The following is an 18,780-nucleotide window of genomic DNA, read 5'->3' on the forward strand; positions in this document are numbered from 1 at the left end:
GTCCCCATCATCTCCACACCTCAGGCACGGCAGAGACCGTGGTCACAGCGTTCATCACAAATGCGAGCAAAGTGACCAGACCTCGAGGAAACTCCCAAGTCAGAGACGCTTGTCCAGGGAGAGGATCTGCTGGCGGACACGATTTCATGACTGAATGCAACCTGCACTCGTGGAAGAGAGAGCTCCCATCACCGACTTCTGCTAGCTGCACCCTGCAGGGGCCTTCCTGGGGTCCCCAGACGCTGCTCACACACCTGCAGAGTGTGCGTGGCAGGGGAAGTGTCACACGGTGTGCAGGTGATGCATTTGGGGGTCTGGAATCCAAGAGGCTTCGGTGAAAACTGAGAGAGAAGCTTAGGAGGTAGCCGAAAACAAGATGCTTCCCAAAATGTAAACACTTTCCTTTGTGTTGGGAATTACCAGTTAGAAATGAAATTAAAATGTTCCGTTTATAATAGCAACAAAAACTGTAGAAAGCCTGGAAGCGCGTACAGCAGGAAGGATCGAGACTCTTCCAAGAACAGCAGAACAAGCCATGAGCAACTAACCCCGCGTTGTAAACTCAAAACATCGCACTGTGCCTCATAAATACACACAATAGTTACTTATCAACTAAAAAAGAAATTTAAAAAAAGACAGACACTGTCTGCATGTAAAGACTTTATTCTGTAAAAAGTTGGTCCTTCCCAAATTAATATAAAAAGCCACTGCAGTTACAATAAAATCCCAGCCATTTCTGGTTCGCTTTTGAATGGGAGTGGGGGAGCTTGCCTTTGTTTTTTAAAATCTAACAAATGTGAAAGTAGACAAACTGCTTTTGAAAAAGAAAAAAAATGTCCCCCTGATGTCAGAACGCTCTCTGGGCTGCTGTCATTAAAACCGCACAGTCCTGGGCCGGCCCCGTGGCTCACTCGGGAGAGTGCGGCGCTGGTAGTGCCAAGGCCGCGGGTTCGGATCCTACATAGGGATGGCCGGTGTGCTCACTGGCACCGTGCTGAGGGTTAAGACCCCCTTACCAGTCAGAAAAAAAAAACAAAAAAAAACCTCAGTCCTGACGGGGCGGGGGCCACGCGTGGACATGCGTGGACATGCCCAGGGCCCCGGAGCTGAGGACAGACGGGTGGCAACCGATGGACAAACTCACGTTCCTTTCAAATGATCTAGGTATTTTTAAATTATAAAAATATTACCAGAAACAGAGGAAAGCCATTTTATCACCTTGGGTTGGAGAAGGTCCTCCTAAGAAGCTGCTAAAGAAAAAAATTCCGATTTCACCAGTTAAAAAGTGGAGGTTTCGAATGTGAGAAGACACGTAAACAAAGCTCAACAGTGCGTGACAGCCGTGAGCATGCGTATGGCGCCAGGCCAAGGGTCAGCTCCCACGGTACAAAGCGTGTGCCCAAAACCACCACAGTTGGGTGGGAGGCCGGCGCTGCCCAGGGGACACTGAGAGGAAAAATTAAAACCACAACGGATACAGCATGTGCTTGGTCTCAGTCACGGTGATAGAAATGCAAACTCCCAGCAGGGGGCAAAGCAGCGGCAGGTGGGAGCAGAGTGGGGGCGTGGGCTCGGCTGGGCACTTAAATCAGCTGGTCACGTAGGCAGGAAGTTTGTCAGCAGCTGTGAATTGTGAACGGAAGTGGCCTGGGACCCTGCGGTCCCACTTTCCAGAACTGAGCTTCACAAACTTGGTGCGGAGCACAGAGAGGTCCACACCGGGACGCTCACCAGAGCGTCGACTGTAACAGCAGAACGTCCAGTGGCCTCAGTATAAGGGGAGGGACCTCCACTGCCTGAGCACCCATGTGTCACGGGGTCTCCAAGGGCATGGAGCCCAGCCCTATCCTCCATGAACCTTTTGGACGCATAGAGGCGTGGTTGGGTGGCAGGCTCCCCCTGGTGAGACGGAGACCCCAGGGACTGACAGCTGTCCCAGCCCCCAGCCCAAGGTGTGAGTTTTTGAAGAATACGTCTAAAAAGGAAAGCCCCCACCCTTCAGAGACGTGCAGCCATCAGGGAATGGGGTCCTGGCATCAGTGCCCTGGGAGAGTGGGGGCTGGGAGATGGGAAACCCGGGAGGGGACTGTGGGGGCAGCTGAGCCAGCACAGACCCCAGACCCGAGCACGGGGGGCGGCCTGGGTGCCCAGTGCTGCTGCTGCGCCCCCTCAGGAGAATCCCCGTGGCGGGAGGTGCTGTCCTGGCCTCGCATGTGTGGGCCCTGAGATGCGCACTCCCAGTTCAGGGGAGCGGCGGCCACGTGCAGAGATGGCACAAGGCACTGATGGCCCGTGGTGCCCGCAGGCTCACATCTACTCCCTGGGGGCCACCCTGAAGGCTGCCCTGGAGTACGTGGTGGAGCCGGAGCTGGAGCCCAGGCTGAGCCAGGACCTGGAGGTGCTGCTGGGCCAGATGCAGGCGGAGGACCCCCAGGACCGGCCTGACCTTGAGGTGAGCTCCCCCCAACCCTCCACGTGCCCAGCGCCACATGCACACCCAACACGTGCGGGCCAGCAGCCTCACTCGGGCTCCTCGACCAGAACTGAATCGCGCTGCCTTTGTTTAAATAAGGACTTGATTTTTTTATTGTATGCTTGTGTTGTGGGAGATTCCGTCTTATAATTATCACGGGCTGAACAGAATTACCTGGTTTTCTGTAAGCCCAGAAAATGACACGGCAGGTGGGCAGGCTCCAGGGATGTCGGCCACCACCTTCAGAAGGACACGGTGTGGTGTAAGGCCGCAGGTCCCAGGGGCGGGGCTTCCTCCGTGGTGGCCTCCTGCCTGAGACGTGCACTCGTGCCCACAGAGCATCATGGCGCTGTGTGAAGAGAAGATGCAGCTCACGTCCTCCTGCCGCCTGTGCCGGAGTCTCTCGGCCGTGGGGAGGCGGGTGCTCTCCATCGAGTCCTTTGGAGCATTTCAGGGTAGGCACGTGCACCCACATGTGCATATGTGCACATATTCACACATGTACACATGCGTATGCATGTAGTGTGTATATACACACGTATATGCATGTGCACACGTCTTCACACACATATACACATGCACAACAGATATGCTTATATACATTCTGTGCACACACAATAACACAGATCACACGCTCACTCGTAAATGTTCATACTAACATACACACCCTATAGACACCCACACTCACACACGCACATGTATTCAAACAGAGCAGTGTACCCCCGTGTACACACATACCCACACTCACTTGCTGACAGTCACACACACGTACAAACATGCACACATTTACAAGATGCACACACTCGCACTCCACACTAAGGCACACACTCAGGACACTGGTGCAAGCTCTGCGACACCCACACAACTGGAGGTCGAGGAAGCTGGTCATCTCTGTCCCAGTCTCATGAACATGTCGGTAAATGGATGTGGGATCTTTCACAATTAACTTCCGTTTGCCAGCACCACAAAGCATCTGGTGGGTCCGCATGCGTCACGGGGCAAAGCCACTGCTGTCACTTTGGTGGTGTTCACAGCTCTCATTAGATCCTGGAGTGGTCTCTGATCCCTTTGAGCAGATGCCGCGTCTGCTCTGGGTTGTTGCCTGTAGCTCGGAGCCTCGGGGGCCTCAGGAAAGGGGATCCCAGCCACAGGAGCCTCGCGGTGGCCTCAGGGCCCTCCCGCGCAGCCAGCCGTGCTCCGAGCAGAGTCAGTGTTTGTGATGCTGCACCAGGCGACCGTGCTAACACAGCAGACAGCAGAGCCCCCACAGCGCCGCGAGGAATGGCACAAGTCACTCAGGGGGCACGCATGTGTCTACGGCCACTCACGCTGAGACGTGCGTGGAGACTGTCCCCAGGATACCGTGGCTAGAGTCAGGCTCTCCCTCTGGGGAGTATCACTCAAGTGATGGCAATGGAAAAACCATGAGCTTCTGGGTGAGATAATTAGCCGGGCCCAGAGCTGCAAGAGGGAGGCCCAGGAGCCTTCTGGGGCCTCTTTAATTAGCAGGATTAGGTGGTTAATGAGGCAGGTGAGGAAGTTTCTGGGGCCTGCCCTGAGGGAAGGGGTGGGGGTCTGGGAGCGCAGGACAGGAGCCCCCATCCTGCGAGACCCTGTGCTGGGGGTCTGTAGTGATGGGCGGGGGAGGGGGTCCTGCAGGAACCTGGGGCAGAGGTGGCCAAGGTGGGGGGCAGGAGGCCACACAGGCACGGGTCCCTGGCAGGGGCCTCCATGGTAACCATGTCTTGCTTTGTGTCCAGATGTCAGTGAGACCACCTGGAGGGGGAGACCTGTCCCCAGAAGCACAGGGCCCAGGAAGCTGCCTGGGGACCTTGGGGCTGACCCAGGGGCCCTGCCTGCCCCAGAGCACCTGCCCCTGATCTCTGCCCCCAAAGGCCCAGAGCGGGAGACCGGCCAGAGCCCCAGACCCCCGCCTCCCAAGCCTCTGCTATCGGCCCCTGTGAAAAACGGTGAAAGCCACGGCCAGGAGGGGCTGGCTAGCCTCATCCTGGACACCAGATGCCCCCTGGGTGAGCTGGACAGAGGCTTCCTCAAGAGGAGCCGTCTGAGGAAGGTACAGTCCTTCCCCAGACTGCCACCCACTGGCCCCGAGGCCAGCGCCTTCTGCCTGCAGCTGACCTCCATAAGCCAGCTGCCTATACCCGAATTCTCCCCTCCAGACCCCAGGAAGGTCTTTCTGGAGGGGAAAAATGGCCTTTCTAGCTTCCAGCCACAACCCAAGTGCAGACCGTGGCCCGAGCAGGAGCCCGCAATCCAGCTGGGGGGCGCTCCAGGCTCAGGCCACAGTGGGGACAGGCAGCCTGGGGTCTCAGGACAGCCCGAGACTTCAGTCCCCGGCCAAGGACCTGCAGAGGAAAGACCCCTGTCCCATCCCGTGGACCCTCAAGATGCAGACCATGAGGCCCACACTGCCGGGCACGAGGAGATTGTGGAAGGAGCTGGGGAGCCTGGAAGTGTAGCCTCCGAGCAGGTGGGTGGCCCAGGGCCGCGTGGGCGGGGGGGGGGGGGGCGTGAGCAGTGGCCGCACCGCCTGGGTCCTTCTTTAATGCAGGGAAGGTAGCCTCAACCCTCACTCTGACAATAATTGGGAGGCGTCCCTCCAGCTCCCCCAGCCATGCACAGGTGCCACCTGCACACAGCCCAGCCCCAGGCGGTCGCAGAAGGAGCATGTCCTACGTCGGTGTTCTTCCCGCTAGCGGGGCCCACAGCCCCAGCGCCCACAGGGGTCGTCTCAGGGGCTCGGCTCCCAGTCCTGACACTCAGGGCCTTCCTCTTCTACGTCTTCTGATTGTTTAAATGTTAGAAACCAAAACCGTGGGTTGAGACTGAGGATGCCAGGAGCGCCTGTGCTTGAGCAGCCGCTGCTGCGTCCTGGCAGAGGCCGGGCCCGTGCCGCTGCTGGGTGGGGCTGGGATGGCAGGGTGACCAGCGCCCACCTGGCTTTGCTGACCAGAGAACGGGGGCTGTCGTCCTGTGATTTTTATTTTTATTCTTAACCCGATGAGCGCTTAGGGTGATTCACGTGAGAAACATGGTGACTTTAGAACAAAAGTCCGTCTTGGAGTCCCGAGATGCTGAAGGGCCTTCCTCCTCCTGGGCCTGGTGCACCATGTACTCCGTCCACATCCCAGCTCTCCCACGGCCTTCCTTCTTGGTACACCTTCCCATGCACAACACCCACTTTCCAGACGGGTAAACTGAGGCACCCACTGGCAGAGCGGCCCGTCATAGGCGGTGCCCTGAGGGGCAGAGCTGCGACCTCGGGCTCCACACAGAGCAAAACTGACCAAAAGCCTAGTATCGTCCTAACCACTAGGCTTCCCTGCCCCAAAACTAAGCATACCCTTGTCCCAGGGTCAGGGCCCACCTGGCACAGGCACAGCCTGTCAAGCATCAGGGCTGGTCCAGAGCCAGGGATCCACCATCCTGGGTCCCAAGCTCAGTTCTCCAGCTCCCATGTGTAACCGATGCTGTTGGGGGGCCTGGGGCCCCAGAATGCAGGCCACCCACCCAGCCCAGCACAGAACAGCCCATGAGCTGGGAAGAGCCGCAGGACAGAAACTGTTGCATGTGTCAGCCCCCGAGTGCTCGAGGGGCCTTGGAGGGGGTCTCTGGTGAAGACCCTCGTCTCTGGAGCCTTCTGCTAAGGCACGTGCTTCTGATTCAAGAGGGTGAGGGCTTTGGTCCTAGCTCCGTGGGCCTCCAAGTGGAAGACTCCGTTCCGGGCTCATGTGTTCTTCTGACTTCAGGACTTGTGTGTGTGAAAATATACATGATATGAATTTTACCACTTTAATCATTTTTTTGTTTTGTTTTGTTTGTTTGTTTTGGAGGCTGGCTGGTACAGGGATCAAACCGTGGACCTCGGTGTTATGAGCACCACGCACTGACCCACTGAGCTAGCTGGCCAGCCCCACACATTAACCATTTTAAAGTTCAGAGTTTGGTGGTATTTCATGTGCTCACGCCGCTGTCAGCCAGCACCATGTCCATCTCCAGAGCCTTTCCATCTTCCCAGACTGAAACTCTGTCCCTGTCCAACAGCAAGTCCCCACCGCTCCCCCAGCCCCGTGTAGCCAGGACCCCACTTCTGTCCCTGAGCTTGATGCCCCAGGTAGCTCGTGTCAGGGGAGCCCTGCGGTGTTTCCTTTTGTATCCAGCGTGTTTCACTCAGCTCAACGTCTTCCAGGTCCACACATGCTGTCGTGTGTGTTGGGATTTCCCTTCTTCTTTAGGCTGAGTCCTGTTCCACCATGTGGAGGGACCACCCTGTGTCTCTCCATCGTCAATCGATGGACATCTAGGTGGTTTACCCCCTCAGCCACTGTAACTAAGACTGCCGTGAACCTAGGTGTACAAATATCTCTTTGAGACCCTGCTCTCAATTTTGGGGGGCGTGTACCCAGAAGTGGAGTTAGTTTTTCGAGGAGCAGCGCACTGTTTCCTGTAGTGGCTGCACCATCTCACATCCCACTGGCGTGCACGAGGGCTCCAAGTTCTCCATGTCCTCGTCAACACTTGTTTTGACTTCAGGACTTTCCCGGCCCCTTTTGTCAGGCATGCATCGTGGTCACGGTAAAGTGGTTCTCGTGCTGTCACCATCTGCTGGAAGTCCTTCCCGAGACGTCTGGTGGGGCCGCCAGCTGGGTCCTGTCCACACTGAGTTGCTTCTCTCCCCCACAGTGGGTGTCCCTGCAGGACCTCTTGTCCCAGCTGGGCCGGCCCTTCAGGGAGTACGAGCTGTGGGCCCTGTGCCTCGCCTGCCTGCGTGCCCTGCAGACGCACACCGCACACCCAGGTGACCGATGCAGCCCATCCTGCCCAAGCCCAGGGACCCAGGGGCAGCACGGGTCTGCCGGAGCAGGGGCAGTGTCCACATTGGCGGGGGCAGCATCCACACTGGGGCACAGTGTCCACACTGGAAAAGGGGTCTTGGCCTGCCTGGGGCACCTTGGGGAGCATCTCTGCACTGGGGGCCATGGGGCAGATGCTTACAACGTGACTCCTGCATAAAGAGGGGGGAGCCTATGTGCAGGTGTCTCTGACCCACACATCCTGAGGGGATGACGTTGTCTCCAAGGAGGCGAAAATTGGTGTGGGAAGGTCGGGGAGGGATCTTAGACATTGCGCTGGTTTGTGGCCCCCAAAAGTTCAACCCCGACAGACAGCAGGACCCATGGACGGAACATCTGTGGTATTAAAACATGACGGGCAGGGATGAGGGGACAGTGTCTAAAAGGGCGGGGGAGGGGCTGCCGTGCTCTGGCTCCCCGCACCATGTGCCCGGCCTCAGGCCGGGACTCGTGACTTGCAGGGCACGGTCGTCCCCGCACCCCTCCTCTTTGTTCAGCTCCTTTTCATTCCCAGCTAGCTGCACCTGGTGCAGCCACGCCAGTGCCAGCCGCCGCAGCTCTGCCCAGTGGGAGGGAGGGGTGCAGCTCAGGGGCCCCCCAGGCCCTGTCCACTCCCAGCCACTCTGCCAGGGGCCTCTGTGGAGGGAGGAGGCTGCACCCCCTGGTGACATGGGGGTCTGTGGGGCAGGCAGCACATGTCCTGCCTACGTGGACAGTGCCTGCATGATGGGGACTGGTTGGGGGGCTGCCCACCCTGACTGCGGCTCCACAGGCCCCAAGAGAGCAGGGTGGGGCCGCCTGCCCTGACCCCACTCTGTTTGCAGCCTGCCTGTGCCTGGACTCTGTGCTGGTGGCTGAGGACGGGGCTGTGCTCTTTGGGCCACCCCCTGCCAACGGTGGGTACGCAGGGTCACCCCGGGGCGGTCCCGGCATGTGTTTGTTGGGCTGAAGGGAAAACTGAGCCGGGTTTTCTCTCTTAGGCTCTTACGACTCGTTCTTCCTGGCTCCCGAAGTGGCAGAGGAAAAGCTGGGGACTGAAAAGGTAACTGGGCCCTCCCCTGTCCTTTCTCACGGCTTCCTGCTCGCGGCTGTCCCCAGCCTCAGCAGACCCAGCGTCAGGACTCGGGGAGTAATGGTGGGTCCCCAAATGCAGCCCCACGTCCGGCGCCTCGGCTCCGCCTGGCAGGTGCCTCCCCCCTCCCAGGGCCACGTGGCCGAGGCCCTGGCAGGGGCAGCCTGGGCAGGATCCCGCATGGACAACTCTGAGTCGCCCCCCTTGGCTGACCAGAGCCGAGGGCTGAACTTTCAGGAATATCTGCAAGGCACTTGTTAAACACAGCCAGTATCAAGAATTAAATTACACAAACCGTAATGCAATTAAATTGATTATATTCAAAACCACTGTAGAAGTTCCACCCTGGGAAGGTGGAGATGATACGTCCCTGCTCCTCCCGCCGAGCACAGCTAAACAGCCTGCACTCTGCACGGAGCCGGCACGAGGCGATTGACCTGCACGGGGGAGAGAAGAAGCAACATGGCAGCAAGGGCCCTGGGTTTCTTCTTGCCTCGTTTATCAAGATCTGGAGCTTAAGAAGGCAGCACTAGGCACAGGCAGAAAAAAAAGCCTCAACGAAAGCCTGGGCCCTCTAGCCAACGAGCCAGGAAGGAACCACTAGCAAGACATTTTTAGCCATCATCCACCCTACTGCAGCCAGCGTTCTGCCCAGCCAGGCAGCATCAGAGGCTGAGCAGGAGCCGGGACCTTCGTCCCCACCAGCCTGTACTGAGATGTCAGTGGAGACCACGTGGGGCCTTGGACGTCCACCCCCCCACCAGTCGCGGGGCCCGCCCCGGCTGGGGTGGTGTCAGAGGAGGTCTCTGGAGGAGCCCTAGTGCGGCAGTGAGCACGCCCCCCGGACTGCGGGACGAGGCGAGGCGCGCCCACCCTCCAGCCAGGACTCCCTGCCCCGCCCAGCGGCAGTGAGCCCCCTCCTCGGGAGTCGTGGGGCCAACTGAGCAACCGGGACTCCTGCCCCCACCGGGCAATAAGAAGGCAGTGCCCCTTTCTGTGCCAGAGTGGTATCAGACAAATCTGGATTCAAAGAGAAGGTTTCAACCAGACCAGAGTTCACAGCACGAAGAAGTGCAGGTTCCAACTGAGAATCCCTTGCCATGCCAACCACCAGGAAGGTCTCGGACTGAATGAAAAAGACAGTCAACAGACGCCAGCACTGAGATGACAGAAACGCAGGAAATAACTTGAAGCAAGTGAAAAAAGGAAAGTCACAGCAAAGAAACAGAAAGTTTAAACAAAGGGCTGGCTGGTTAGCTCTGCCAGCTAGAGCTCAGCCGTGCCCGTAACAGCACCGCCAAGGGTTCGGATCCCCGGGCTGGCCAGCCACCAAAAGCAAAGAAAAAGAAAGTTTAAACAAAGAAATAGAAGATAAAAAGGAAAACCAAATGAACTGAACTTTTACAAAGCTCAGTGGATGGGCATCATGGCAGAACAGAGAGGACAGAGAAGAGAGTTGGTGAAATGGAAGACGGAACAACGGAAATGACACAGCCTGGACAACAGAGAGGAAGGCGCCACTGAAACCGAGCAGAGCCCGAAGAACTTGTGGGCCCACAGCCAACATATAGCATCCATTTCATCAGAATCCTGAAAGGAGGGGAGGAGGGTGAAGCAGGAAAAGTACTCAAAGGAAAAATGGCTGAAAACTTCCCAGCGACGGCAAGAAAACCCCAAACAGGACAAGTCCAAAGAAATCCGCCCCCAGACACACCACAGTCAACCCTCTGCATACCACAGACCAAAAGAAAGAAAAGGAGAAGAAAAAGAAGAAAAAGACCGGCAGCTTACGTATGGGGGGTTAACAATCCCAGTGACAGTGGATTTATCACCAGAAACCACGCGGGCTGCAGGAACGCACAGCATTTCTCAGCGGCTGAGAGAACGACCAGCCCAGAATTCTATCTTCAGCATAAGTGTCCTTTAGAAGTGAACAAGTCAAGATACTTTGATATGAAGGGAACTAAGAATTTGTTGCCAGCAAATCTACCCTAAAAAAATGACTAATGGAGGTTCTTTAAACAGGAAGGAAATGACAAAAATAATCTTAAAATACCAGGAATGAAGAAATAACATGCTAAGCAAAAATATGGGTAGATACAATAGACTTTCTCTCCCCTTAGGTGTTCTCAATTATGTCTGATGGCCAAAGTAAAACTTATAACAGTTTATTATGCTTCTAAATGTATATGGAAGAAATATTTAAAGCAGCTATATTATAAATGGGGGAAGGTAATGAGATATAAATGGAGGATGCAGCCACTGTAAACTGTGACAAGTTATATGTATATATATAATATAGTACCTAGAGCAACCACTTAAAAAACTATACACTATACAAAAAGATATACTTGAAAATATTATACATAAATTAAGTTGAAATTCTCAAAAAAGTTTAAGTCCCCACAGAAAAAAAAGAAAGATAGAACAGAGAAACTAAAAATAGAGAGAAAAATCAGAAAATGAAAAATAAAATGGGAGACTTAACCCGTAAACATATTGATGACTACATTAAATGTAAATGGTCTAAACACACCAATTAAAAGACAGGTTGGCAGAATGATTAAAAGAAAAAATGACCCAACCATGTGCTACCTACAAGAATCTTACTTTAAATAAAACAATATAAGTGGGTTGAAAATAAAAAGGCTTGAAAAAGACATTATGCAAACATTAATAAAAAGAAAGCAGGAATGGCTGCATTAGTATCATATACTGTGTACTCCAGAGCAAAGAAAATTACAAGAGACAAAAGAGGGACATTCTATAACAGTAAGGGGTTAATCCACCAAGAAGACATAGCAATCCTAAATATATATACACCAGATAACAGGGTTGCAGAATACGAGAAGCAAAACTGATAGAATTAAAGGAAAAATACGCAAATCCACAGTTATAGCTGGAGACTTCAATATCCCTCTCCTCAAAAACTGATAGAACATTTAGACTGTAAACCAGTAAGGATATAGAGGAATTTATCAACATCATCAACCAATAGTATCTAAGCAGCACTTGAAGAAGACTCCACCTCACAACGGCAGAACACACATTCTTTTCAAGTGCCCACTGAGTATATACCAAGAAAGACCATCTCCTGGGCCATAACGCAAACCTCAACAGACTTACAGATGTGCTCTGTGACCACAGTAAAAGAAAGCTTTCCAAACACTTGGAAACTGAACAACACACTTCTAAATAATCCCTGTGTCAAAGAGGAAGTCTTAAGGAGAGTTTAAAAAATACACCGAACTGTGTGAAAATGAAAATGCAGCATGTCCAGATCTGTGAGACGCAGCTAAAACAGAACCAAAAGGGAAATGTATAGCACTAAATGCATACATTAGAAAAGAGGTAAAGTCTCAACTTGGTAATGGAAGCCCCCACCTTAAGAACCCCAGCAAGCAGAAGCAAGGAAATAAAGATAAGAGCAGAAATCAATGCAATTGAAAACAGAAAAACGGAGAAAATCAGTGAGATAAAGACTTGGTTCTTGCGAAAGAGCAATAAAATTGACAAACTTCTAGCAAAACTGACAAAGGGAAAAAATAGAGAAGACGCAAATTACCAGTATCAGGAATGACACAGGGGATATGGCTCCAGACCCTCCAGGCATCAGAAGGCTAATAAGAGAAACTGCAAACAACTCTACACATAAACTTGACAACTTATGTGAAATGGACCAATTCTTCAAGAAACACAAACTACTACAACTCACCTAATGTGAAATAGATTATTAGAACAGCCCTATAGCTCTTGAGGAAATAGAATTTATAATTTTAAAACTCTCCTAAAATATATCTCTAGGCTCAGATTGTTTTACTAGAAAATTATACCAAATTTTAAAGGAGAATTAACACCAGTTCTACACAATCTTTTCCAGAAAAGAGAAGAGGGAGGGATACTTCCCAATTTATTTATTTATTTATTTATTTATTTTTATTTTTTTTAATTTTATTTTGTCGATATACATTGTAGCTGATTATTGCTCCCCATCACCAAGACCTCCCTCCCTTCTCCCTCCCCCCTCCCCCCCAACAATGTCCTTTCTGTTTGCTTGTCGTATCAACTTCAAATAATTGTGGTTGTTATATCTTCTTCCCCCCCCCTCGGTTTTGTGTGTGTGTGTGTGTGTGTGTGTGTGTGTGAATTTATATATTAATTTTTAGCTCCCACCAATAAGTGAGAACATGTGGTATTTCTCTTTCTGTGCCTGACTTGTTTCACTTAATATAATTCTCTCGAGGTCCATCCATGTTGTTGCAAATGGCAGTATTTCATTCGTTTTTATAGCTGAGTAGTATTCCATTGTGTAGATGTACCACATTTTCCGTATCCACTCATCTGATGATGGGCATTTGGGCTGGTTCCAACTCTTGGCTATTGTAAAGAGTGCTGCGATGAACATTGGGGAACAGGTATACCTTCGACTTGATGATTTCCATTCCTCTGGGTATATTCCCAACAGTGGGATAGCTGGGTCGTATGGTAGATCTATCTGCAATTGTTTGAGGAACCTCCATACCCTTTTCCATAGAGGCTGCACCATTTTGCAGTCCCACCAACAATGTATGAGAGTTCCTTTTTCTCCGCAGCCTCGCCAGCATTTATCGTTCAGAGTCTTTTGGATTTTAGCCATCCTAACTGGGGTTAGATGGTATCTCAATGTGGTTTTGATTTGCATTTCCCGGATGCTGAGTGATGTTGAGCATTTTTTCATATGTCTGTTGGCCATTTGTATATCTTCCTTAGAGAAATGCCTACTTAGCTCTTTTGCCCATTTTTTAATTGGGTTGCTTGTTTTCTTCTTGTAAAGTTGTTTGAGTTCCTTATATATTCTGGATATTAATCCTTTGTCAGATGTATATTTTGCAAATATTTTCTCCCACTCTGTTGGTTGTCTTTTAACTCTTTTAATTGTTGCTTTTGCTGTGCAGAAGCTTTTTAGTTTGATATAATCCCATTTGTTTATTTTTCCTTTGGTTGCCTATGCTTTTGGTGTCGTATTCATGAAGTCTGTGCCCAGTCCTATTTCCTGAACTGTTTCTCCTATGTTTTCTTTAAGAAGTTTTATTGTTTCAGGGTGTATATTTAAATCCTTAATCCATTTTGAGTTGATTTTAGTATACGGTGAGAGGTATGGATCTAGTTTCATTCTCCTGCATATGGATATCCAGTTCTCCCAGCACCATTTGCTGAAGAGGCAGTCCCTTCCCCAGTGAATAGGCTTGGTGCCTTTGTCAAAGATCAGATTGCAGTAAGTGTGTGGGTTGATTTCTGGATTCTCTATTCTATTCCATTGGTCAGTGTGTCTGTTTTTATGCCAGTACCATACTGTTTTGGTTATTATAACTTTGTAGTATAGCTTAAAGTCAGGTATTGTTATGCCTCCAGCTTTATTTTTTTTGCTCAGCATTGCTTTGGCTATGCGTGGTCTTTTATTGTTCCATATAAATGTCTGAATAGTTTTTTCCATTTCTGAGAAAAATGTCTTTGGAATTTTGATGGGGATTGCATTGAATTTGTATATCACTTTGGGTAGTATGGACATTTTCACTATGTTGATTCTTCCAATCCAAGAGCATGGAATATCTTTCCATCTTCTTGTATCCTCTCTAATTTCTCTCAGCAGTGGTTTGTAGTTCTCATTATAGAGATTTTTTCACCTCCTTGGTTAACTCAATTCCTAAGTATTTTATTTTTTTGGTGGCTATTGTAAATGGGCAGGCTTTCTTGATTTCTCCTTCTGCATGTTCACTATTGGAGAAAAGAAATGCTACTGATTTTTGTGTGTTGATTTTGTATCCTGCTACTGTGCTGAAATCATTTATCAATTCCAACAGTTTTTTTGTAGAGGTTTTAGGCTCTTCGATATATAGGATCATGTCATCTGCAAACAGGGACAGTTTGACTTCATCTTTTCCAATCTGGATGCCCTTTATTTCCTTCTCTTCTCTGATTGCTCTGGCTAGTACTTCCAACACTATGTTGAATAGGAGTGGTGAGAGTGGGCCTCCTTTTCTAGTTCCTGTTCTTAAAGGAAAAGCTTTCAGCTTTTCCCCATTCAGGATGATATTGGCAGTGGGTTTGGCATATATGGCTTTAATTATGTTGAGATACTTTCCCTCTATACCTAACTTATAGAGGGTCTTTGTCATGACTGAGTGCTGAACTTTATCAAATGCTTTTTCAGCATCTATAGAGATGATCATATGGTCCTTGTGTTTGAGTTTATTAATATGGTGTATCACATTTATTGATTTGCGTATGTTGAATCAACCTTGCATCCCTGGGATGAATCCCACTTGATCGTGATGAATAATTTTTCGTATGTGTTGCTGTATTCTGTTTGCTAGTATTTTAGTGAGGATTTTTGCATCTATATTCATCAAGGATATCGGCCTGTAGTTTTCTTTTTTGGTTATATCTTTACCTGGTTTTGGTATCAGGATGATGTTTGCTTCATAGAATGAGTTTGGGAGATTTGCGTCCGTTTCAATCTTTTGGAATAGTTTGTAAAGAATCAGTGTCAATTCCTCTTTGAATGTTTGGTAAAATTCTGCTGTGAATCCATCTGGTCCTGGGCTTTTCTTTGTTGGGAGCCTTCTGATAACAGCTTCAATCTCCTTTATTGTTATTGGTCTGTTCAAATTTTCTACGTCTTCACGGTTCAGTTTTGGGAGCTTGTGTGTGTCCAGAAATTTATCCATTTCCTCCAGATTTTCAAATTTGTTGGCGTATAGTTGTTTATAGTAGTCTCGAATGATTCCTTGTATTTCAGATGAATCAGTTGTAATATCGCCTTTTTCATTTCTAATTTTTGTTATTTGAGTCTTCTCTCTTCTTTTTTTTGTTAGCCATGCTAATGGTTTGTCAATTTTATTTATCTTTTCAAAAAACCAACTTTTTGATTCGTTGATCTTTTGAATTGTTTTTTGGTTTTCAATTTCATTCAGTTCTGCTCTGATCTTAATGATTTCTTTCCGTCTGCTAACTTTAGGTTTGGATTGTTCTTGTTTTTCTAGTTCTTTAAGGTGAAGTGTTAGGTTGTTCCCTTGCCATCTTTCTATTCTTCTGAAGAGAGCATTTAATGCAATAAATTTTCCCCTCAATACTGCTTTTGCAGTATCCCACAGGTTTTGGTATGATGTATCATTGTTTTCATTAGATTCAATAAATTTTTTGATTTCCTGCTTGATTTCTTCTTGGACCCATATGTCATTAAGTAGAATGCTGTTTAATTTCCATGTGTTTGTATAGTTTCCAGAGTTTCGTTTGTTATTAATTTCTAGTTTTAATCCATTGTGGTCTGAGAAGATACATGGGATAATTCCAATTTTTTTGAATTTATTGAGACTTGATTTGTGACCTAATATGTGATCTATACTGGAGAATGATCCATGTGCTGCTGAGAAGAATGAATATTCTGAGGTTGTTGGGTGGAATGTTCTGTAGATATCTGCCAATTCCAATTGGTCTAGAGTCTTGTTTAGATCTTGTGTTTCTCTACTGATTCTTTGCCTAGATGATCTGTCTAATATTGACAGTGGGGTGTTCAGGTCCCCTGCTATTATGGTATTAGTGTCTATTTCCTTCTTTAGGTCTAATAGAGTTTGTTTTATAAATCTGGCTGCTCCGACATTGGGTGCGTACATATTTATGATTGTTATGTCTTCTTGATGGATCAGACCTTTTATCATTAAGTAGTGTCCCTCATTGTCTCTTTTTATGGTTTTTAGTTTAAAGTCTATTTTGTCAGATATAAGAATAGCTACTCCAGCTCGTTTTTCTTTTCTGTTTGCATGGTAAATCTTTTTCCATCCTTTCACTCTTAGTCTGTGTGAATCTTTATGGGTGAGGTGGGTCTCTTGTAGGCAGCATATAGTTGGGTCCTGCTTTTTGATCCAGTCAGCCAGTCTGTGTCTTTTAATTGGGGAATTTAAGCCTTTTACATTAAGAGTTGTTATTGAAAGGTGTTGATTTATTCCTAGCATTTTATTGGTTGTTTGGTTGTCTTAGGTTTCTTTTGTTCCTTGCTTTCTGATTTACTGTTTGCTTTCTTTGTTTGGTGGTTCGTTAGGTTGTAGATAGTGTTTTTGTTAGCTTGTTTTCTCTTCATGAATGCCATTTTTATTATACTAGCGAGTTTAGATTTTTCTTGGGTTTTTATGGCAGTGGTAGTTATTTTTCAGGAACCAAACCCAGTACTCCCTTGAGGATTTCTTGTAAGGGTGGTCGTGTGGTAGTGAACTCCCGCAGTTTTTGTTTGTCTGAGAAATATACTATTTGCCCCTCATTTCGGAAGGATAGCCTTGCAGGGTAGAGTATTCTTGGCTGGCAATCTTTGTCTTTTAGTATTTTGAAGATATCATCCCATTCCTTTCTAGCTTTTAGGGTTTGTGATGAAAAGTCTGATGTTAATCTGATTGGGGCTCCCTTATAGGTGATTTGACGCTTCTCTCTTGCAGCTTTTAAGATTCTCTCTTTGTCTCTGAGTTTTGCCAATTTGACTATGACATGTCTTGGAGGAGGCCTTTTTGGGTTGAACACGTTTGGTGATCGTTGAGCTTCCTGGATCTGAAGATCTGTGATTTTTCCTATACCTGGGAAGTTTTCTGCCACTATTTTGTTGAATATGTTTTCAATGGAATCTCCATTTTCCTCCCCTTCTGGAATACCCATGACTCGGATATTTGAGCGCTTGAGGTTGTCTGATATCTCTCTCAGATTTTCTTCCATGTCCTTGATTCTTTTTTCTTTCTTTTTGTCTGCTTGTGTTATTTCAAACAGCCCATCTTCAAGTTCAGAGGTTCTCTCTTCAACTTCGACAAGCCTGCTGGTTAAACTCTCCATTGTGTTTTTTATTTTGCTGAATAACTTCTTCAGTTCAGCAAGTTCTGCTACATTTTTTTTCAGGACATTGATTTCCTTGTACATTTCCTCTTTCAGATCCTGTATACTTTTCCTCATTTCATCATGATGTCTAGCTGAGTTTTCTTGTATCTCATTCAGTTTCCTTAGAATTATCACTCGAAATTCCTTGTCAGTCATTTCAAGGGCTTCTTGTTCTGTAGGATCTAGAGTTTGAGATTTATTAACTTTTGGTGGTGTACTTTCTTGATTTTTTGTATTTCTGGTATCTTTTTTTTGGTGTTTATTCATTGTGGCAGGGGGTTTCACAGTCCACCGGTTTGAGACTAATGACTAACTAGGATGTTGCTGTGGTTGCCAATTTCGTATGGCTCCCTCCGTGACTGCTCAGTTGGCCTCTAGTGCCTTGTGTGAGTGGTTGCCTCGGGTCTTGGGCTTCTCCGGGGAGCCACCTTTCTGGTCAGCTTGGACTCTGCTGGGCTGGTGGATCACGTACCACAGGGTGTGTGATCTCTGTTGAGCTTTCACTTCCTGTGCAGGACTTCTCCCTGTTCCGTGTGCTCTGGCCCAGGCTGTTAGATCGTGCAGTGGCGACCCCACCGGGTGTGTGGTTTCTGTCGAGTCTCCGCCTCCCTGGCCGCACGTCTCCCCACTCTGTGCGCACTGTGCTGGGCTGGGGTGTGTTCTCTGCACCCCTCGTCTATCAGCTGGGCCTTCAAGACCCTGCTCGGCACTGCCTCGCCCAGGAAGTCTACCAGGTTTCTGCTAGGCACAGACGACCGGTCTCTCTGGCTGCCTTTGTAGCACTGTGTAGATCTTTCTCGGGTCTTGTTCACCTTTGTATCCCCCCGGTATAAACCGAGCCTAGCGCCCGCCTGCAGCCTGCTCTCCGGCAGGTTCAAGCGGACCTGGGAACTCTCCTACCACACTATTCCCAACCAGAAATTCGTTAGGCTTTTTTCCAAACTGGTGGCCGCAGAGATGGTATCTGCCTCCCAGTAACAGGAAGCTTACTGGGGGCGGAGTCCAGGGTGTGGTGGAGTGACAGTCGGCCCGCCCGTACTTCCTTGCCCTCCCAACACTGGCCAGGGATGCCCCACGCCACCAGCCCCGCCAGAGATCTGGGGAGGGAGTGGGAGAGGAGGCCGGTCCGCAGGCTCCGGAAAGCCCTGCGCCAGGCCAAGCAAGTGGGAGGGCTCAGTGATGGCCGAGCAGGGCGGAGCTGCTCACACCTGGGAAAATGGAGGCAGCACCAGGGCGGTGAGTGGCCTGGTGGTGCAGGCGGGAGCCAGGTGGGCATCCGCCCCCCGAACAGAGCTGGACCAGGGGGTCACTCACAGTGCTGTGCCAGGTCGGGTGCTCGCTCTCTGTCTCTAGTTTGTCGCCTTCCGTGTTCTCGGCTGCTGCCGCCTCGGGCTGTTCAGTTGCGGCGCGGCTCGGGCGCTCCCAGGAATCTTCTTTAATGCCGGCCTGAAACCTCGAATCCTGAATAG

The 18,780-nt window shown here is 49.5% G+C and overlaps 1 protein-coding gene across 1 annotated transcript in view; it reads left to right on the forward strand.

Annotated features, from left to right (window-relative positions):
- Positions 1 to 18,780, forward strand: part of KNDC1 (kinase non-catalytic C-lobe domain containing 1) — a 71,249-nt gene that overhangs the window by 25,695 nt on the left and 26,774 nt on the right. The window contains exons 4-9 of the mRNA XM_063101628.1: positions 2,306 to 2,452; positions 2,811 to 2,928; positions 4,234 to 4,964; positions 7,178 to 7,292; positions 8,172 to 8,243; positions 8,328 to 8,389. Coding sequence (XP_062957698.1) covers positions 2,306 to 2,452; positions 2,811 to 2,928; positions 4,234 to 4,964; positions 7,178 to 7,292; positions 8,172 to 8,243; positions 8,328 to 8,389 — 1,245 coding nt within the window. The remainder of the gene's footprint in view (positions 1 to 2,305; positions 2,453 to 2,810; positions 2,929 to 4,233; positions 4,965 to 7,177; positions 7,293 to 8,171; positions 8,244 to 8,327; positions 8,390 to 18,780) is intronic.

This window comes from Cynocephalus volans, chromosome 7 (assembly GCF_027409185.1).
Source record: "Cynocephalus volans isolate mCynVol1 chromosome 7, mCynVol1.pri, whole genome shotgun sequence".
NCBI classification, from domain to species: Eukaryota; Metazoa; Chordata; class Mammalia; order Dermoptera; family Cynocephalidae; genus Cynocephalus; species Cynocephalus volans.